We start from the raw sequence: 21,961 nt of genomic DNA on the forward strand, positions 1-21,961 counted from the left end.
TTAAAACAAACAGTCTTTAAGGGCTTATATCTGCCCGCCCGCAGACATAAGCTATTTACAAACAATATAAGCAAAAACAAACAGAACCTTCATCAGATTATGTGAAGACAAAAGATGGTTAAAAAATATTCAAAAGGTATGGACTTCTCAAAGTGTAAAAAACAAAAAACCTACTATTTACAAGAACATAAAACTAACCCAAAGGTTAGTTTTCATATTTATTGTTTATTAGTTCAGTTTTACAAAAACAAAAAAAAAAGTAAGATAATTTTGTTATAAATTATGTCATTAGATTATTTATTTAATTTATTTAGCATTTACTCATTTAAATTTATTTAGCATTTACTCATTTACCCATATATCACTTCATTCAAACTCATTACTCTAAAACTCGCAGGACCGTCAATATCCTCTTAACCAACGTGATCATAAATTCTTAGTTTTCGCTCAGCAGGGTTTGATTAATTTACAAGTTCTAACAATCTAACTTAAGAATGATGAACCATCACTAGTGCTCTAGTGGTAGCCACGGGTATTTAAGCTCTACCTATGGTAAGCCCGGGTGAGTTTTCCTCTCCAGGTCTCAAGTTCGAGTCTGGGTGATAGGGGTTTCTCATTGAGGGGTTTAAATTGGGAAGCTATTGTGCGAGGGAGCTCTTTAGCATGGACCCAGTTAAGACAACATATGCTAGACATCCCGACATTCACGAATAAAAAAAACAAAAAAAAATCGATAAGAATGATGGGCTCATCAGTCATCACTAGTTTCGAGAGAAAATGGGCTGAAAACAGGCTTGGCCCAGATCATTCCATTTTGGGCCAAAGGCCTACCACCATGAATACAGTATTAAACCCTACCAATTTTCATCATCTTCTTCTCTCTCCACCGCCGATTTATCGTTTAACATCTTCGCTTTGAGGTGCGATTTACATTTTCTTCTTGCAATCTTCTCTGCTGGTGAACTATTATTACTATTACTTCTGTTTAGATGAATTTATGCTAGTTTCGATAGTGAATCTGATCTGTTTGTACGTTATCTGCTCACCTTTTGCTTTGATCTAGGGTTAAACGTTGATAAATCATCTGCTTCTTATAAATATTGTTTTGTTACGTTTGTATTAACACCAGTTGTTTGTTAAAATTCCTCAATCAGCAACATGCGTTATGGTTTGTGGTTTATGAATGAACAAAATTATGTAACATCCACAGTACAGATATCAAATTGTAGTTGAGTTTAGTAGTGATAGTAAATCTGATATCTCTGTGTGTTATTTGCTGATATTATGCTTGATCTAGGGTTAAACATTGAAAATATTTCTGCGTTTTTTGACTAAGGGTTTGTTATATATGAACACTAACTGTTTGATATAATTCCTCAATCAGAATCATGCGTTATGGTTTGTAGTTTTTGACGAACAAAATTATGTCACACATACATGTACATGTATCAATTTGAAGCTCATTTTGGAGTGAAATGTGCAATTGATGCTTGATTGACTTTGTAAATTTGATTCATGTGTGTCATTGCTTATAATTTTCACTGATTTACCACTTTTGAGATTTAAGTGACAAATATTAAGTTAGTTTTGCTTATAGAATATTTCTTAATCTTATTTTTATGGATTATTATCTTTTCTGGTGTTAAAATTTCAGGATCAGTAATCTTCATCATCTAAACTCGGCTGACGAAAATGGCAACTCAATTGAGCAAGAAGCGAAAGGTTAATTTTGTCAATCGGTATTACAAGATCTTATTGTGTTTGTTTTTTAGATAGAATGTATTGTAAATATGTTTGTATGATTCAGTTTGTAGCTGATGGTGTGTTCTTTGCTGAGCTGAATGAGGTCCTCACCAGGGAACTTGCAGAGGATGGTTACTCTGGTGTTGAAGTTAGGGTTACACCTATGCGCACTGAGATCATCATCAGGGCCACCCGTACCCAAAATGTTCTTGGTAAGTATTAATTATAAAATAGGACGTGTAACACACACCTGCATCTGTATGACACGATGATTTCGGATTTGACAATTGGTTAGAGGTTTGAGTAATTTGATATTTGTTATTAACATGTGTAAAAAATGTGTTTTTGTTTTTGGTTGTTCAGCTTATTCTATTGCTCTTCAACTCATATTAGATTGTGATTAGACTAAGGAAAAACTTTGGTTAATGTATTCTCGAATCTGTTTATGCAGGTGAGAAGGGAAGGAGAATAAGGGAGCTGACATCACTGGTTCAGAAGCGTTTTAAGTTCCCTGAAAACAGTGTGGAGCTTTATGCTGAAAGGGTTAACAACAGAGGTCTCTGTGCCATTGCTCAGGCCGAGTCTCTGCGATACAAGCTACTTGGAGGCCTTGCTGTTCGCAGGTTAATAAACTTACTATTTATTTTCGAATCATTTGTGAATTACAACATTATCAGCTGATGTTTTGTTGGCCTGTTTTAGGGCTTGCTATGGTGTTCTGAGGTTTGTTATGGAGAATGGAGCAAAAGGATGTGAGGTATATATATATATATATGGTTATCTTTATTCCTTTTATGCCAGTTTGTATAAATGCTAACACTGTTCACTTCTCTCAGGTTATTGTTAGCGGAAAGCTTAGAGCTCAGCGTGCAAAATCAATGAAGTTCAAGGATGGGTACATGGTGTCTTCTGGTCAACCAGTGAAGGAGTACATTGACTCTGCTGTCAGACACGTGCTTCTTAGACAGGTAAACTCATATGAACACCTGTGAACATGATTTCATGCTTCAAACTGTAGTGCGTTTATATCAAGAACTTATTGAAGTTGGTATAATTTGTGTGAAACAAACAGGGTGTTCTAGGTATAAAGGTTAAGATCATGCTTGACTGGGACCCAACTGGAAAGCTTGGACCCAAGACACCTTTACCTGATAATGTTGTTATTCATATGCCAAAGGATGATGTTGTGGCACTCCCACCAAAAGAGGTGGAGGAATATAGACCACCCCTTGTGATGGGTGACGAGCCGTTGCCTATGTCCATGCCAGTACCAGTCTAAATCCTGTGACGAAAGCAAGATTAGATACTCAAGACTTTATGTTATAAAATGAGTTTTTGTTGCGTTTTTGTTATGAATTGGACTCTTTTGTTCTCATGATGATGCTCTGTTGCTGTAATCTTTATTTTTACAAGTAGTTTAATGAAAGTATGTTATCTTTTGAGTTTCAATTGATATTGTTGGTATTAAGATTGGTGGCTACGCATGTTGATCTGCATTAAGGTTTTAATCTTTCATAGGTTTTATGATTTTCAACGCTAACATGTATTGTGAAAACCAAAAACATGATCTGAGCGACGCCCATGCAATCATGCCCTCAACGGATTGGCAGCTTCATGTGCAACTTGCATTTAAATCTACAATTGTTAACTAATTGCCACCACGTATCGCATTTTGTTACCTTCTTCCTTAATGCTTGAACTGATACATCCATTGACGAGTCATTTATTATTACAAAGAACCCGCAAACAATGCAAACCGGGCCATGGCAAATGCTGTGCTGGTGTTTGTTCTATGGACACATCGACAAAACCTTACCGAGGCTCGAAACAAAGGCATCAATTCCTGCAGAGCAGTCTTTTTAAGTCACCAACCAAACCATGCATGGTCTAACCTGAAATTATTACATGACATTCACTTTTCAAGTCACTAACCAAAGCATACATGGTCTAACTTGAAGTTATTAATTTGCTGTACCAAATGTACTTAAAAAGTATATAGTTGTGAAGCAACTAAAGGTTATTGATTTACATGTTTCCAAATTCCATTACCATTGTTTTCGTAGTTATCTAAAATCCGTTACGAGCAACAAATATTGGTTTATGGTAAAAATATGAAATGAAAAATTTAGGCTTATGTTAATATTTGATGCTTATGTAGGAAGAGAAATGGCTGTTATAACATGCTCAAGTTAAATGCAATCTAAAGTCATTTAAAAAAATCTCTAGACCTTGCACGTTCAAAAAACAAAGTCAACAAAAAAACACCACATTCAAAATTAATCTTCCAAAACTCAAGTGTTTTGGGATTCCAAGTCTTGTTTCCACGCGGGATTTAGACGGTTACTGGCATGGCCATTGGCAAAGGCTCATCTCCCATCACGAGAGGCGGTCTATATTCCTCAACTTCTTTAGGTGGGAGAGCGACAACTTCATCCTTGGGCATATGGATAACAACATTATCAGGCAACGGTGTCTTAGGGCCAAGCTTTCCAGTTGGGTCCCAGTCAAGCATGATCTTAACCTTTATACCAAGAACACCCTGTTTGTTTTACACAAAATACACAATTTCGGTCACTTCTTACAAACTTCAGTTCGGAACAAAAAATCATTTCCTCTAGTACCAACATGATTTTACCTGTCTAAGAAGCACATGCCTGACGGCAGAGTCGATGTACTCCTTGACTGGTTGACCAGAGGACACCATGTATCCATCCTTGAACTTCATAGATTTTGCACGTTGAGCCCTAAGCTTTCCGCTAACAATAACCTGAGTAGTAATCGGTATTGAAAATTATACAATTTGTCATGAAAAACAAAAAAGATAGCACTGTGTTAACATACCTCGCATCCTTTTGCTCCATTCTCCATAACAAACCTTAGCACACCATAGCAAGCCCTGAAAACAGACCAATAGAACATTAGTTAATAGCTAAAAAGCATTAACGACAGCGTAATCCAGATGGATTAGCGGACGATAGAGAAGATGAAAATGGTTTAAAAACCTGCGAACAGCAAGGCCTCCGAGAAGCTTGTAACGCAGAGACTCAGCCTGAGCAATGGCACAGAGACCTCGGTTGTTAACCCTTTCGGCATAAAGTTCCACACTGTTTTCAGGGAACTTAAATCGCTTCTGAACAAGTGATGTCAGCTCTCTTATTCTCCTTCCCTTCTCACCTGTATTATAAGATTCAGCAACACATTAACAATGATCATCTTGTTAGTCTAAATCATCCTGTATTATAAAATTAATCAACACATTAACAATGACTTACCAAGAACGTTTTGGGTACGGGTGGCCCTGATGATGATCTCAGTACGCATAGGTGTAACCCTAACTTCAACACCAGAGTAACCATCCTCTGCAAGTTCCCTGGTGAGGACCTCATTCAGCTCAGCAAAGAACACACCATCAGCTACAAACTGAATATTAAAAACAAACTACATTACTATCTATGTGCAAAAAGAAACTTATACCAACTTGTCTAGTGATTTACAAGGCTAACCTTTCGCTTTTTGCTCAATTGAGTTGCCATTTTCGTCAGCTGAGTTTAAAAGATGAAGATCGCTAATCCTAAAGTTTGATACTAAAAGAAATAACAATTAACATCAATAGAGATTCAACAAAATTTACAATTATCATAGAGCTAACACATCTGCATGAGAAACAAAATGAAGAATAATTCAATAACTATTTATTCAAATCTCTCAAAATACACAGACTGCATAACTTAAAAATCTAAAAGGATGCAACTAAACAATAGTTTCAGCATCACTGTCTGCCGATAGAGATTCATCAAAAACTATAGCAAAATAACGCAGAAAATCTAAACGTCACAAGCAACAAGAAGAAATCACAAGCAAAAAAAACTAACCTAACCTCAAAGGAAGAAATCTGCAGATTCACTGTAGAGAGGAAACGGAATATTCTATTGATTTTAGGGTTTAGCATTGTAGAATGATGGATGGATAAAGGCTGTCTCTGGCCCATAGAAGATATCGGTGTAAGGGCCAAGGCCCAAGGGGAGTGGTTTAGAGCTAGAGATGGGCATATCGGGTTTTTTTATACCCGGAACCAGTTCCTAACTAGACCCGGTTCTTGTATGACTACGATTGGAGACCCACTCATAACAAATATGGGGAAAATACTACTAATTTGTTTGAGTCTCGATCGTTGGCCTCTAGTTGTACGACTACGATTGGAGACCCACTCATAACAATATTGAATGTCGTTATAGATGAAACGGCTAAACAACAAAGGGGTATTCATTCGCTACTCATTACCCATCGGGTTTACTTATATGTGTATATTCATTTTATGATCTTATGTGGTTAAAAGTTACCTGTTGGGATGACCTTCGCATAAAATCATATCTTGTACTCATCTTATTATGACCCAACTAAAATAGTCTTACATTTGTAACAATTCTATAATCTCAATAGTTTTAGGTTTCTCGCAAGCTTGCATATCGTATTTCTTAAGATTATGTGTTATATTAATATTTTCAGTTTTGATGGTTATAAACGGGCGATAATCGTGTGGGTATCACATAAAGCATACTCGACCCAAATTCATTAGATCTAATACCACAAGCAGTTCACTGAATCACTGAACAAACGACAAATAAGATTCTATAATGTAAGGACTTTGGATTTGATGCGTAAACACGGATTCGAAGAAAGAGGTAGTGGATCTCTTTCAAAACAATGGATAAAACATTACGAGCGAAAGTTGTGAATGGTATCAAATAAACACATATTAAGAGCATGTTTGGCTAAGCTTTTCCAACCAACTTATTGACTTAATCAAAAAGCCAATAAGGAGTTTTAGTGTTTGGTACATGCAAAAGTCCTTTTCAAAATGACTTTTTGAGAAGGAGAAAAAGTCATCAAAAAGTCATTTTTGAAAAGTTAGAATGTTGTGACTTTTTGAACTAACTTATTGACTTATTAGCTTTTAGTCATTTTACATCAATAAGCTAAGCCAAACACTTTTTAAAAAAACAACTTATTGACTTATTGGCTTTTCCCACCCCATAAGCTAATCCAAACGCTTTTTTTTTAAAACTCCTTTTCAAAAAGTCATAAGTCAATAAGTCTTTTTCCCAAAAGTCCTTTTTAACTTAAATAAGCTTAGCCAAACATGCCCTAAAAGCACAGAAATTGCTACAAAATAACGAAACTAGTTAGCTTTGACTTTTTTCAAAACAATGAATAAGTCAATAAACCCTAAAACACAAATTGGTTTGAGGAAGAAGAAATCTGATGGGATGGGAATGCAAAATTACTAATGTACCTTCATATAAGAGCATGTGACTTGACTTAACTGGTTTTTATATGCTGGTTAGTGCAAAGGACAAACCTTGCTAACTTTTCATATAAAGAATAGAAAGTGAAAGTCAAAACCTTACAAGGCCCAGTCCATAATTTAGGATATATATGATAATAAAATTAAGAGGCTACTTTGTCACTTTATATAAATTATTATGAGGCTACTAACTTATAAAAATACACAATATGGTAATACAAACTTAATCTGGGTTTCAAAGAATTGACAATATCTTAAATGTTTAATATACATAATCTATGGTAATAATCAAGACAAACTTGAATCATCTTAACACCTTTGATGTTAATGGGATTCAAACTACAGATTAGAGCTCATGCTACGCAGTGCTAACTTCCCCTAGTTCATAACGGGTCATATCCTCAGAGTAAAGGACGCCATTTGGTGACACTAGACGTAGGAGAGCAACAGTAAACCGAGACTGTAAATCAAAATTAAAAAAAAAAATAGAGTTATACATTTTGAACAACTATGTACACATGATGTTTGATGCAAGTTTAAAGTCAAACTTTACCCATTGAAACAAAGCTAACGCCCACCAACAGCCGGGCAACCCGAATCCTAAATTGCTAAAAAGCTGAAAGAAAGAGATAAGGTATTAATATGCAGCAAATGAGAAGGATAAAGACCCATACCTCACAATAAATTAAAACATTTTGTTTCAGTACCATGTAACATGTTAAGATATTGCGTGTATTTTAAGACGGGCTAGTGAAAGTGCTTTACGCGACACTAGCAGGTCTCTACTTAAAATTAGTTTTGTATTAACGCGTCCCTATATATATGATTCTTAGTAAACAAAGAAAAAAATCGACACTACGGAATAAAAATTTGAATTCCCTTACCATGAGAAGGAGAGCACCGAAAGAAAAGATTGTGCTCATTGATATGCTAATAAATCTCAAATCACGGCCAGCCTGCAAATGTCAAATTCGGTAAGATGTGATTCAAACGGTTATGATTATTTTGACACAACCAGAAATTAGTATTCAGTAAACAAAAAACAGTTAATCAAAAGGAAGTTGATTATAAAGCTAAAAATAAGCATACCAACAATGTTCCTTCAAGACTATGAGTACTTGTTGCTACACATAAAGCAATGAAGAATGGTAGTAGAACTTTGTGCATCTGCATTGAAAAAAAAGGTAACCGTTAAACTTCAAGAAACAAATATGAAATAATATATATCGACTTTAAAAAAATAATAGAGCTAACCTCCTTTATGACTTGAGGATCAGGTGAAAAGATTTTAGGAAACAACCACGGAACAATGGTACCAGCAGCACCTAATATTAAACCGCATGATGCACCGATTATCAACAGTGACTTTAACAGCCTCCTTGCCTGGATGAAGATCATATACGAAATATAAAAAAAAAAAAGCATCAAACAGTTGACATAAATTAGCACCAATTAAAACATCACTGACCTTTGACAGACTTCGTTTAGCACCATATAGAAGTTCTGGCATAAATGATTGTGCGGTTTGCGATAAAGGCTCGCCCCCTACAGCAAACATACAGTATATTTGCACAAGGACCTAAAACAATAGAAATTTGTTACGAGTCAAACAAACACTGATTTGACTTTACTAGTCGTATGTCAGCAAATAGAACCAACCTGATGAGCGGCAACGGTTTGCGTGCCCATTGACGTTGCAAAGTATACAAGTAGAGAATAAAACGCCACCTATAACATCAAACGGAATTAAGTAACAATTACCTTTGAGCGGATTAACAGAGTCAACGATTTTGGCACAGACCTTTGACATCATCATTATAAACACCGGAGCCGCAAGCTTGAATATTTGAAGCAGTTCGTTAGCGGATGGAACCGCAACGGCATAGCCGTTATACCCTTTATCTTTCAGAGCTTCAACCATCATAAATCCCGCAACCACCTACAATATGTGTAAAGTGTGACACGATGCGTATGACAACTTAACTGATCCGTGTTGAACAAACTTTTTGTAGATCGTACCTGAGACGCCATTGTTGCCCATGCTGCACCGGCAATACCATAACCGAAAAATAAGCAGAGGACGACATCACCGATGCCGTTGATAACACTTGCAACTGCCAAAGCCTTTAAAGGTCCCCATGAATCCTTCATTCCCAAACTGCTCAAAAATAAATATTAAGCATAGCAAAACGGGTGGGTCGGGTCGGATAGCAAGACATATTGGGTTTGGGTCAAAACGAGTTTTGGTCAAACGGAAAAAACATGTTGTATCTACCTTGCACTCTGAGCAACCCACCCAACAAGAATTGCGGGCCATGCCAAGCCTCGAATCTATTAACATATAAATAAACACATTTTACTGATTAGACGAACAAAGAACTCAAATCAGGTAATAAAATAAGGTATCCCCTATGGACAGCACAAATGCGTTACAAAGAAAGTTTTGAAAAGTTTCATGATTAAACAACTAACAACTGTATCAATACAATCTTCCTTCAGAACGGTATGTTTAGCGACATAGAAATAAGTCATAAGTTTATGCAAAAAGGTCAAAAGAGTAATTGGTATGCAAAAAGGTTTGTAGAATCCAAAGAACCTGGACATATGTGTTTGATGCTGATAACATAGGTGCATTCTTAGCTCCAGAAAAAGCTGAAAGTATTATAGTATGGAACTTTATTAATGGAAAATTACAAAAGACGATAGCTTGATTAAATTTTAAAGACAAATTTGATAGTCAAAAAACACTGGCCAATTTCAAAATTGACATGGTAGTATTATGCTTCAAATACCAATATCCTTTATATTGAAAAAAAAATGTACTTTGTTTTTTCTAAGTCTATATATATCTATATCAATGGTCTGGGTGAAAAGGCATCAATTACGCCACCGAAAAAAAAGAGAGAGAGAGAGAGATGTTATTACCGCTGAGTGCCCATTCTCCCCAGAACCTTGTAAAGAGAAGCATCATTATACCACCCGTCATTCCAACAAAAAGCAATGTTGATATCTGATGCTGCACCTCAGTTTTATCCTGAACAGCTTGACTAGTCAGATACTTAAAGAGAAAAGGTAAGAGTTCGGAGTTCAGTGTTACGTAACACAACAAAAAGAACGCACGTCGCCCAACAAAGGTTATTAACCGCTAACTGTAATATTTTGGCATATGGGATGATTGTACAATTGATATTTGACAGGATAGTATCAGAATACCAGAAAGAGACAATACAAAGTTTTGAAGACATCAATCAAAGCTAAATACAAATACATCAAAGAAACCTGTTTAGCGAGTGAAGTGGCCACCAAATTTGATGTAGCAATAGAAAGAAACATAAACAGGTAACTCATATAATCACAAAGCACCGTACCCGGCCCTGCAAATATTTAAACAAACACTTATCAGCTCCATAGTTCCAATCTTGTGCTTAGTTTTAATAATGTACAATGCACATGATGCAATGTTGGAACCGCATTGCTGCAGTTGATGCAATGCGAATCTATGATCGGTCTGATGTGGCACCTTATGCAGTTGACCACTATTTGAATAAACTAGACCATCCATTGCAATGGGTTTAAGTATTTGATCATAGAGGTGCACATCCCGGGGTTTTTGTGCAAGCCGTTTCGGGTGGAAGCGGTTCCGGTTTGGGTCAACAAAAGTCAAACCGGTATCTGTTGGAACCGGGTTGAAGAAAGTCAAAGGATTGCGTTTGACCGGTTTAAAACTGAGTTTTGACTGTTTAAGGTCGGGTTAGGTGGGTTCAAACCAATTATAAAGTACAGTGTTACAAGTTACAACCCGATTTCAACCCAATGGTTCAGGTCGGTTCCTAACCGGTTCATCGTTCTTGCCAAACCGGTTTCAATATCAGTTCCGGGTTACAAACATAAAGCGGTTTTTTTCTGTGCAGGTCTATTTAAACAAACTACGCGATTGAACAAATCCGACTATATAGACAACGAAAATATCTTATATTTTAGTGTTTAAAAGATAACAAGTAAAGTTGACGTACCTAAAGCAGCTAACTCAACCGAACTAGACTGACCGATAACAGCAGTATCAATCAAACTCATCAACGGTCCACACAACCACAGCCCAGCAGCTGGTCCAGAAAACTTCAAAATTTCCACCAACTGATCCCAAATACTCTCGTTTCCCGCCAAACCCTCCTCTATTCCCGCCATTTTACTCTTAACAACTTCCTCCTCCTCATCTTCACCACTGTTACTAACAGAAGTAACTGCAGCAAAAAGCCGAACATTCCTATGATAATCTTCATCATTTGAAGCTCCTTTGGTTGGGTTAACATGAGTAAGAAGCCGAGTTCTTCTGAACAGAGGGGTTTTGGATGATTTTTTAAGACCCGATGGAATGTGGGAAGTGTAACGGAGTTGAAATGGGTTGGATATTGGGGTTGTTTTGAGGTAGGAGTTGTGAGGAATTAGGGTTTTAGCGTCCATGAGGTATTAGTGGACGGGAAATGAGGGCGAAAATCTGGTGAGATATCTGGACAACGATGATGTTTTGTGTCAGCATCAGAGATGTTCCACACTCCAGAGTAGAGTAGGAATGGCAATGGGCCGGGCTTGGGCCGGGTATTGGTAATCCTAGGCCCGTACCTGGTTGTAATTCTTTGTCCCATACCCGGCTCGTTACCCGTCGGGTATTTTTCGGGTAATTACTCGTCGGGTATCGGGCATACCCGCGGGTATCAGGTATACCCGTTAATTTCTTAAAAATACCCGTTGGGACTAATGTGCAATTTTTAATTTGTTGTTTATATAATTTACTATTTTAACGACTATAACAAATGAAAATATGATTAATAACTTATATCATATTCAGACCACATATACTAAACTAAATTAAAACGATTACTTAATTAAGTAATTGTATCAGGACCACCTAATTGCATAAAACATACATATAAATATATAATAATAAAGGGTTATAACTTTCATATCCAATATACATGCTCAAAAATAAGTTATATGTTCACTAAACACTTGTCATATACATATCCACATATGACTATAGAGAAGGTAATACGTACATGTACCAAGTTTATATATACGAAAATCTATAATATGATACTTTCGGGTATTATTCGGGTAAATGGGCCGGGTATCGGGTGGGTATCACTAAATCCCATACCCGTACCCATACCCGATTTTTTTCTATTTTTAAGCCCGTACCCGGCCCATACCCATTGGGCTTCGGGTATACCCGACCCGTATGTTTCGGGTTTCGGGTATACCCGTCGGGCTTAGGCTTTTTTGCCATCCCTACTCTAGAGTGTGTGGTATAGGCCTCTGGACACATCTATCACTTTAGCACTCCTTAGGACATGGGGTATGGAGCTTGGGTTGGGGCGTGGGTTGTGGGAAAAAGCCCAAGCCACCACTCCGGGTGGGCTTGGGTTGGGGCATGGCCCTTGGGGCTTGGCTTTCAAGCCGGGCGTGGGGCGGTATGGCCACCCTAGCTGGCTGAATCTCTTTCGCTCACCCCGCCACGTCAAGCGGCCTTTTCAAATTTCGAGTTTTAAAATTCAAACGGTCCCCCATACCACCAAACCGCCACCCGGGTCTCCCAACAACCTCTATATATTGTAACCACCAACCCACTGGTCCCCCCCCATCCCACGAACCCAACCCCACCGGCTACCCACTTCTCTCGAACCCGCTACCCCACTGGTCCCCCCATCCCACGAACCCAACCCCGCTAGAAGAAGAAATTGCTCTCGTCACAAGCGTCGTTGACGCTATGAAGGGACGGCCACCCGGCCAAACAAAATATTGGGTGGAAGCATTCGGAGCCTACCGACATAACGTCGGTAACGACCGCCACAACCTCAACGCGTGCCAACAAAAATGGCGCGAGCTACGGCCCAAGCTTGAGTGTTTCAAGGCTTACTACGAAGCCGTTCCCGGTGGCGAGTTAAGCCACGAGGACCGGGTGGCGGTGGCGAACATAGAGTTTCGAGGGAAGGAAAAAAAAGGCGTTCGACAAGATCGACCTTTTTGAAATTTATTTAACGCTCTAGGTTTGTTATTTTGTAATTTATAGAAACTATGTAATTTTTAAAATTTTAATGAAGTTGTAGGTTTTTTTTATAAATGTTGTGTGATTTTTTATAAATTTTTTGTATTTTTTTTAAATATTCTGTCACGCGGTGCACCAACCCAAGCCCAACCCACGCCCCGCCATACCCCGCGGACACGTAACCAGGCGGGGGGGGGGGGGGGGGGGGGGGCTCCCTTTACACGTGTTAGCAAATGCCCCAACCCAAGCCCAACCCCCGCCCCACCATACCCCACGGTCTTAGCGCTCTCTACCCATCCACTACGCGCCAGCCCAGTAACGAATGCCGTTAAGTATGCATGTGGGACCTATTTCTTTTCCACCAATCACATTTTCTTCTTTTTTGATTTCTTCTTCTTTTTATATTGTTTAAAAGGGCTTTAAACCATTACAAGGATTTTAAAAGAGTGGCTTTAAAGCCCCAATATGATGTTGACCTAATGTGACATGATAAAACCCCTAGAGCTTTTAAACCACACCCTCTAATCTTAGTGCTTACATGTGATGTGATAAGTTAGTCATTAATTATCCTTAAGTCCTTAAATTATGATAGAAAACTCTTCCTACAAGTTTTAGACACCATAACCTCTTTACAATTAACCCCAGGCATCAATATAAAATGTTGAATAGGGTTAACATTTCACTCCAAGAAAGGTGGACCCATGCTAGTGGAAACTTTTGCCCAACCACAAAATACAATTGACATGACACGAGAGTGACTCGGCTCCATCCTTTTGGACTATTCTAACCACTTGCACTTGAAACTGTGTTATTTTATTATTTAATGGTAAACCCCACAAACCCAAACCCCCCCCCCCCCACCCCACCCCCCACCCCCACACACACACACCCCCAACCCCAAGTAAAAAAATACATTAACATTAATTAAAATACTAAAAAGGGGTAGAATGAATGCATAGTATGCTCGGATCGCAATCTTGGTATTTATAGGTTGGTAATGGTTGGGTGGTGTTCGGGCGGTATGAATTTAGGTTGCTTGGCCAAGACGGAACACCAAAAGGGGGCGGAATGGATGCATAAAAAATGGGTTGAATTGAGATTTAAATAAGGGGTAAAAGTAAATAATAAAATTGAAAAATAATTATTTTTTATATCCGTTGCACAACGGTCAAATTTCTTGAAAATCTCACAACTCGCGGCGTTTTGACAAACACGTCCAAGCCAAAAAACCAAAGAAAATGCCCCCGGGGCAGTGTTTGCAGCGTTTTCTGCCGTTATGGGGGTGAATCACGCCCAATCACCTCAGCACTATGGATGGTCTAATGATTAAAGTATAATCTCTGTATCCTACCGGTCATAATACACCGGATATCATACCAGTCCTTGTTGAAACAAGAATGTCACATGACACTCGTTAAGACATCTTCGTGACATTTAAGTCATCTTGTATTTTTATAGACTATATTGAATAACTATTGTATCGGTTTAAATTCAAAAGATAATATTTATCAGTATAAAAGTTTCTGTTTTACTCATATATGGATGGCTCTTATAAGATGCTTTTGCATTTAATGAATGACGGATAGTTGAGATACAAAACCAACTACGTCCCTTGCCAATTGGCATTATTGATGTCTTTTGTGAAAAAATCTATATAGATCCATCTCATTTGTCTACATGTTAAGAATTTACCGATTAAGTAATCATATTTTAATCGTTACGTTTTTATTTGTTCATAAAAACGTAAACCTAGGTACCAAGACAAGCATAGAAACCCAAACCCAAACACAACTACAAAAGCCATACAAACACCGATAAAAGGTAAATTTAAAGACCTTAAATCGTGTCTAGTTATGGACTCAATATTTTTTTTTTGCTTATGTGATCATCTTTGAATGTTCATATATCTATCAACTCAGTTTAGAAATTTATGAGTCCGGGCACCCAAATTAATATTATATATACAAATAAATACAATGGTATATTGGTATTACAAGCGATAACAAATTACATTTAAAAATTGTTTTTCTATGAGTTTTTTTATTTTTAACGATCTACTTATTAAGTAATTGTTAAAGTAAAGAGTTAATGAAAACAAGTTAACAATTAAAAAGGTAGAAGAAAATAATTATTAATAAACCTTTTATTAGCAGTAATTCCTAGATTTTTTCTATGATAAATACAACACAACCTATAGGATTTGAACTCTCAATTTTTTGGTTATGGACTGTAGAGTACACCACTGGCCACACCCATTTCTGCCTTATTGAGTTGCCAATCGATCATCCGGAAAAGTGGCAGCGGGCGAAGCAATTCCCAAAACGATTATAATTTTTTTTTTATTTCATCCTAAGGCAAGAATGTGAATGTGAGCTTTCATTCACTTGATAAAGTATATTGTGTATTCAATGGACAAATTCTCGGTGAATGTTCCATCATTTTTTAGACAGTATACTTAGTTCAAAAAGATAGGCTAATAATGTATGTCCCGTAAGTCACTTTATAGTTATTCGGTTGCCTTTAACGCCAATAAAGCAGCCCCATACGCCGCTTCGGTTTGAAGTGCTCGACGTACAGGCAAACCAAGCACTCTCTCTCGTAGCTTTGTCCACTTATCGTTTTTCGATCCACCACCCGCAGTAAACACTTCTTCTACTTTAGTAGCTCCTAAATCCTTCAACAATGCATACCCTTTTGCCTAAATAAAAAACAAAACATTTTATCAACATCTTTAAAAGACAAAAACAACAGATTCAACAACCCCGGGGGTACATATGAGTTCATGTGTCTAAGAAGAAGTATTCTGTTTACAAATGGGTCATGGTTGAAAGTGTTTGGCTCCCTCTAACAGCAAATGTCTTAGGACTTTTAAATCTTTAACCCATTAAAGGTAGGGGTGCAAACGAGCCGAGCTACTCGCGAGCTACTCGAGCTCGGATCGAAAAAAAGCTCGAACAAGCCGAGCTTAAACGAGCTTGAGCTCGAGCCTAAAAACAAGCTCGTTTAGTAAACGAGCCCAAGCTTCACTTATCGAGCTCGAGCCGGCTCGTGAGCCTTAACGAGCTTTCTTTTTATATATTTTTTATTAATATATTAAACATATATTTAAATAATAATATTTACCATTTATATAAATATAAAAAATAACTAAATTATATGTATAACAATATCTATAATTAATAAAAATTAATTAATAAAATACTAAACGAGTCGATCCCGAGCCGAGCTCGAGCTTGAAAAATTACCTTTGAGCCGAGGTCGAGCTCGAGCTCGAGTTTTCATATGTTAAACGGGCTCGAGCTCGGGCTCGGCTCGTTTGCCCCCCTAATTAAAGGCATCCCACCCAATGCAAGTTGCTTTTTTGCGTGGTTTCATTGGTTAACAGTGTATTGGTGGGGCCCACGAGTTTTCTAGTGATGGGTTGTCACAGTATAAATAATTAGGTTTTATGATATGCAAAATAAAAGCCTCTCATATCATGTTAAAAGAAGGGGTAATTAGATAACTTTGTTTACCTCAATGCGAGCTATTGATTCGAGAATTCCATGCAAGTATGCTGCATCACATTCTGGTCGAGGACTCAACCTATAACGTAAAATATGTTAACATAACATCAATTACAAACAAGGACGCAAGTCAAACGGGTAATTTCTCCCAACAAACATTAATATTGTATTACAGTATCTACTTTACTATACCTTGGGGCCATCTTGGGATCGGCTATTGGAAACCTCTCTCCCTCCACCGGTAGTGGGTAATAATCCAACGGTGAAGCTTCCATCGGGTTTATCTGCACACTCAAATTCTCCAGTTGCTCATCGGAAAAAAGTTGCCGCAGAACTGCTCCGCCAGTGTTTGAGGCACCTCCGACCAGCCACTTGTCATCAAGACGATGACTGTACACCCCGAACCGTGCATCATCAATCCTTGTGGTGCTTAGTAGTTTTATCGCAAGCGTTGAACCCAAAGATGTCACCTATATACAACCTTCTTGAGATCAGTCTAAAGAAAGTTAAGAATATATACAATTAACAGTGGGTCTGGTTTCATTATAAATGAAGAAAGGACCCACGAAATAAACATAGGTAGGGCTGCAAACGAACCGAACGTTCAGCAAACAATTTGTGAACCGTTCGGCGGGAAGCTTGTTTGTGTTCGTTTGTTTAATAAATGAATGAACACGAACAAGAAATCTCGTTCGTTTAGTTAAATGAACAAGCGTGAATAGAGGCGTGTTCGTGAACGTTCGGTAACGTGTTTGTTTATGTTCGATAGTTTGTTAGTGCTTTTAACTTTTATATTTATTGAAATACTTCAAAATTCTGACAAAAATATATTTAATAAGTATCAGTGTATTATATATTCTGTTTATGAACATTAGTTTGTGTTCGTTTGTGTTCGTTTGTGTTCATGAATGTTCATTTGCGTTCCTTACCTAAAATTAACAAACGAACATGAACACGTTCATTTCCTTAATGAACGAACACGAACAGACAATCGCATTCGGTAAGTGTTCATGAACAATCCGTGAACACATATATTTTCTTAACAAACGAACACAAACAGGGCGTTGTTCGTGTTCTAGGTTCGTTTGTAGCCCTAAACGTAGGCTAAAGTTTAAAAGCATTTTACCGCCTTCCCAGGCTGAGTAGCTCGGGCTGCAAGAAACGCAGCTATACTGTCCGTAGTTCCCGTACACACAACACAATCTTCAGGAAAACCTGTACAAGAATTCAGCCCAATATCAAGCATCGTGTTTTAAATAACCTTTGTAGTAGATTAGTTAAAACAATATTTTAGTTTGTATTATGGTGGAATTATAACTATTTTTTTATTATAGAGAGGACAAAGTGTACCAAGCTTTATTCTTATGTCCTCTTTGAGGGTGCTGATTATAGTTCCAGGAGCTTGAATGGTCGGTAGAACATGTGAATACGGTTGAGATTTCAGCCATGGTGGATACGATTCAAGTTCGGGATCATAACCAACCTATGCGAACGAATTGGAAAACCCTTTCAATAAGCAGTTATAATACATTTACCTAACACGGTAACACGTTATAACATTATAACTTCATAACAAACATGGCAAAAAAGAAACCTTTTTAGTCAAAATAATTAACTTGACCTCAAAAGGTCAAACCGTGTTCATAGACTATCTGAAGTAATACCTTTTAAGGTCAAACTTACTACTTTCCATTTTGAAATTCAACCTGCATACGAATTTTTTGAACATCTATGAAACTTCAAAATTACATTCAACTTCACACAAAAAAAAAAAAAAAAAAAAATTAATGAACAAGAAAAATCGGGTGTTAAACTTGTATCAGAGTTTTTATCAGATACCCAAAACAGTCTGCTTGACCTCTAAAGTCAAACTGTGCCAATAGAGAGTAAAACCGTACCTTTAACGCGTTATTGTAGTCAGACACTCCGATTTTACCATGCAGAAGCCACAAAAGCCAGTCAGATTGATGCATTAGTACTGCAGACTCTCTACTCGAATCACTTGAAGTCCACCATGAAACGAGCTTGCATAAGGTCGAAGAACCGGAGCATACTGTGTGGTTTATAGGAGCAATGGATTTAACAATTGGTAAAGCATCAGGACAGCTCTCGTTATAGAGTAAAGGCCTTGCTAAAGCTTCTCCTGTTTTGCTGCAGATATATAGAAAAGTAATATAGTTTGACACTTTGACTATTGAGGTCATACAGACTTATAAAGCTTTTGACTTTTTGTTTTTCAAAATGTCTATATCCCTTGTGGTAGCGAAAAAATAAGGGAATCTTTGGAACCCGAATCAATGTTTAAATCTTTTAAGTGTTTTCTAGTTTCAGGTGCCGAATTTATTACCTGTCTAAAATCAGAGTAGTTGCAGAAGTCCCGTCTATAGAGATGGAAGTGATTAATGAACGCATAGTGATTGGTATATCTTCAAGAAGAGAAAAAAGTGTTGTTTTCCATGATCGCACCCAATCGACCGCATCACCATTCTTCCTAGACGATGAATAATAAGCTCATAAGTTCTTTCAAACAATTAATATCCATTGTCAATACCTTTCCTTTCATTAACAAACATGGGAATTAAAGTTGTCTCTAAAGTTTAAATATATTATATTTGTGAGCCCATTTACTTGAAGTGTGAAAAGGTGAAGATGTGACTGGTCCTGTTTATTTAATCCGAGAAATAAGTCAATAACGATTAACGAACATGTGATTAATTGATTATGGTCCTGTTAACCCTGAATATTTGATGATGTTAGAATACAAAAAATAAAAAATTAAGACCCATTGAACCCACATGCTACGCCTGTACGTCTTACAACCCATCAACTTGTTTTCAACATACCAACCTTTTTGACTCGTTTAGATAACTGGGTTACGCGGGTCGTGTTCAAGTTACACAACTTTAAATGTGTACGGTCGTATTATGGTCCCGGCACGATTTATACCCCCTCCCCACTATATGGTCAAACTGACTGATATTCATCTATAATTTTTACGATATTAGTATTATTTAAAATCTTTACAACCCAAAGCTCATGTATGAAGATTGAATTAGTGCTAAATTTGTATCATCTATATCTTGGACCCAAAAGTAATATGAACCGTAAATGAGGTTTACAGTGTAAATCCATACCACCATTAACAATCCCTTCGTTACGGCTTGCATAATATCATTTTACCAAAGAAACATTGTGGAACTGAATCAAACAAATGATAACTATAAACTTAAAACAATATAATATAATGATGTAAAAGTTACCATAAACATAGGATAATCCCTCTTAGCTTCAGAATGTATGACCCCTTCCTTATCAATAACTGCATATCTAGCTCCAGATGTACCAAAATCCATCCCCAAATATAACTTCGCCTCAGCTTCATCACCATTACTTAAATTTGCTTTACAATTACTCCTCTGTAATCTCATTCCCCTTCTTGATTCTGATTTATCTACAGTAAACCTTATATCAATTTCTTTCTTTGATTCACAGACACCTAATTTATCTCAGTAGTAGTAATAATAATAATAATTCAAATTCAGCAAAAAGCTTACAAGTATTGTTCCCTAGTTGCATTCTGTTTCTTGATATTGATTTTGATTTATCAACAATGTTGTTGTGGAATCTGGCTGTAGAAATTGATTTATTTGAACCTGAAAGAATATGTGAAAATTGGTAGGATTTGAATTTTTAACCATAAATTTCAATAATATAGCCAAAAAAAAAAAAAAACATGTGAGTGAAGTGAAAATTGTACTGTGTTGAGATGAAAATGGTAGGAGAGACCAAATGGTTATGGAATGATGAAGAGAGGCTGCCATTTGTTTATTCTTTTTCAAGAAACGGATAACACAGGCCCAGGGGAATTGTATTCTGCATTTGTGCAATAATAATAAAACCGGTTATTGAATTTTAATAATTTTAAGTTTCACGTATTGGCTGATAATTCAAACTTTAAAAATTTCCTTCAACGATCCTAACTTGTAATTTGTAAGAATTTGGCTCCCATTGATCCTTTTAGCTGGACATTGCATGTGGTAGACTTGGATGTAGCCTACGGTTTCCAGTGGCCTTCCCTAATGCAGTCACTTTCAGAGACGGGAAACCATGTGTCTTCGAATAACATGGTTTGGGAAAACCGTAGAGGAACTCGAAGAGACAGAGGCAAGGCTAGTTGGTTTTGCCAAAACCTTTAGAAACCTAAGTTTTGCGTTCCAAGGAATGCTCAGGTCAAATTGTGGAGTGAAATCAATACGGAAAAGGGAGAACGAGACATTTGCTGTAAACTTAGTATTTTATTTAAATTCATTGGGCAACTTCAAAAGCATATCCGATTTGTTAAAATTGGTATACATGTTGAACCCGTCTGTGGTAGTTTTGATTAAACAGGAAGGCAGCCATAGCCCAAGAACATTCCTGTCAAGATTCATCAAGTTCTTGCATTACTATGCAGGCATGTTTGATTCACTAGATGACTTTCTTCCGCTTGACAGTCTACAAAGGCTACAAATTGAAAAGAACCATCTCGGCAAAGAGATAAAGCGGCTAAGGGCAGGCGGTATGGCTTCGGTGACCCTATTCGGGGAGTGCTTTCACCGAGCGGTGATTCATACCGGGTAGATCGGTGATCAAGATTCGGTGAGTGGGGAGGGCTGATTTCGGTGTATAGTCACCGATGAGAGGAGAGAAAAGAGAGAGGAGAGATACAATCGATCAAGTTTTTTTTTTAATTGAGGGGTGTTTGAACCATACCTAGTGATTGTGAGTGTAAAATGAGGAGTAGAATGGGGAGTTGACATGACATACTATTATTGGGTGGAGAATGACTCAAACGCCCTAGAGTGATTGAACCATACCCTCCACCCTAATGGAATTTGATAATGACAAGGGCAGTTCACCACACTTCGAAGGCTTGGTGGTGTGGAGGTGGACTGGTGGTTGTGGAACGGTGGGAGGTATAGAGAAAAGAAATAGAAAAAAAAATGGGAGAGGGGGTGGGGTGGGGTGGGTCCCACTTTTAATATTATATAATTAATTAAATAGATAATTAATAACATTTTTTATTATTAATGGTATTTTAGTCATTTCGCACTTAATTAACAACAAAAACTAACCCCCATCCGCGCCAGGGACTATCCGGAACGAAATTGCAAAAGTTGGGGACTATAGCTGTAATTTTAGAAAACTAGGGACTAAAGATGAAAAATGAACAAAACACAGGGACTATCCGATCATTTTTCTCCTATATATGCTCAAAAGCACATTTATATACTATCAATTATCAACACTGTTGTGCAGGGGCGGACTTTATATATACGGTGCCGTAGCATGGGCTACGGCTCAACTTTTTATCGGTAGTGTAAA

The 21,961-nt window shown here is 37.4% G+C and overlaps 4 protein-coding genes across 8 annotated transcripts; 1 reads left to right on the plus strand and 3 right to left on the minus strand.

Moving 5' to 3' along the window:
- The first annotated feature begins 798 nt into the window (after positions 1-798).
- On the plus strand, positions 799-3,192 carry LOC110911596 (40S ribosomal protein S3-1). Of its 3 annotated transcripts, none has more exons than XM_022156216.2 (7): positions 799-920; positions 1,655-1,722; positions 1,808-1,955; positions 2,195-2,366; positions 2,446-2,500; positions 2,580-2,711; positions 2,816-3,192. In XM_022156216.2, exons 2-7 carry the CDS (start codon positions 1,693-1,695, stop codon positions 3,020-3,022), a joined length of 744 nt encoding a protein of 247 aa, XP_022011908.1. In that variant the 5' UTR covers positions 799-920; positions 1,655-1,692; the 3' UTR covers positions 3,023-3,192. The 3 variants fall into 3 exon arrangements, with proteins under 3 accessions (XP_022011908.1, XP_022011909.1, XP_035840469.1); XM_022156217.2 differs by having other exon boundaries at positions 885-958; XM_035984576.1 differs by lacking the exon at positions 799-920 and adding an exon at positions 928-1,029.
- A 704-nt stretch (positions 3,193-3,896) lies between these two features.
- On the minus strand, positions 3,897-5,756 carry LOC110911597 (40S ribosomal protein S3-1). Of its 2 annotated transcripts, none has more exons than XM_022156218.2 (7): positions 5,616-5,756; positions 5,247-5,327; positions 5,016-5,163; positions 4,746-4,917; positions 4,585-4,639; positions 4,379-4,510; positions 3,897-4,282 (listed from the first exon to the last, which is right to left on the minus strand). In XM_022156218.2, the coding sequence occupies exons 2-7, from the start codon at positions 5,274-5,276 to the stop codon at positions 4,076-4,078; spliced, it is 744 nt and encodes a 247-aa protein (XP_022011910.1). In that variant the 5' UTR covers positions 5,277-5,327; positions 5,616-5,756; the 3' UTR covers positions 3,897-4,075. The 2 variants fall into 2 exon arrangements, with proteins under 2 accessions (XP_022011910.1, XP_022011912.1); XM_022156220.2 differs by having other exon boundaries at positions 5,621-5,753.
- Positions 5,757-7,203: 1,447 nt separating this feature from the next.
- LOC110911598 (protein DETOXIFICATION 46, chloroplastic) lies at positions 7,204-11,584 on the minus strand. The gene is made up of 14 exons (XM_022156221.2): positions 11,062-11,584; positions 10,328-10,422; positions 9,974-10,082; positions 9,645-9,700; positions 9,324-9,379; positions 9,068-9,206; positions 8,850-8,987; positions 8,708-8,776; positions 8,517-8,627; positions 8,303-8,431; positions 8,138-8,215; positions 7,933-8,004; positions 7,602-7,664; positions 7,204-7,508 (listed from the first exon to the last, which is right to left on the minus strand). Exons 1-14 carry the CDS (start codon positions 11,507-11,509, stop codon positions 7,407-7,409), a joined length of 1,665 nt encoding a protein of 554 aa, XP_022011913.1. The 5' UTR covers positions 11,510-11,584; the 3' UTR covers positions 7,204-7,406.
- A 3,860-nt stretch (positions 11,585-15,444) lies between these two features.
- On the minus strand, positions 15,445-20,476 carry LOC110911599 (D-ribulose kinase). Of its 2 annotated transcripts, none has more exons than XM_022156223.2 (10): positions 20,355-20,476; positions 20,152-20,250; positions 19,858-20,048; positions 18,945-19,084; positions 18,496-18,748; positions 17,948-18,080; positions 17,724-17,812; positions 16,790-17,067; positions 16,607-16,676; positions 15,445-15,789 (listed from the first exon to the last, which is right to left on the minus strand). In XM_022156223.2, exons 1-10 carry the CDS (start codon positions 20,416-20,418, stop codon positions 15,598-15,600), a joined length of 1,509 nt encoding a protein of 502 aa, XP_022011915.1. In that variant the 5' UTR covers positions 20,419-20,476; the 3' UTR covers positions 15,445-15,597. The 2 variants fall into 2 exon arrangements, with proteins under 2 accessions (XP_022011915.1, XP_022011917.1); XM_022156225.2 differs by having other exon boundaries at positions 18,945-19,088; positions 20,355-20,457.
- Positions 20,477-21,961: the final 1,485 nt, after the last annotated feature.

This window comes from Helianthus annuus, chromosome 15 (genome assembly GCF_002127325.2).
Source record: "Helianthus annuus cultivar XRQ/B chromosome 15, HanXRQr2.0-SUNRISE, whole genome shotgun sequence".
Taxonomy (NCBI): Eukaryota; Viridiplantae; Streptophyta; class Magnoliopsida; order Asterales; family Asteraceae; genus Helianthus; species Helianthus annuus.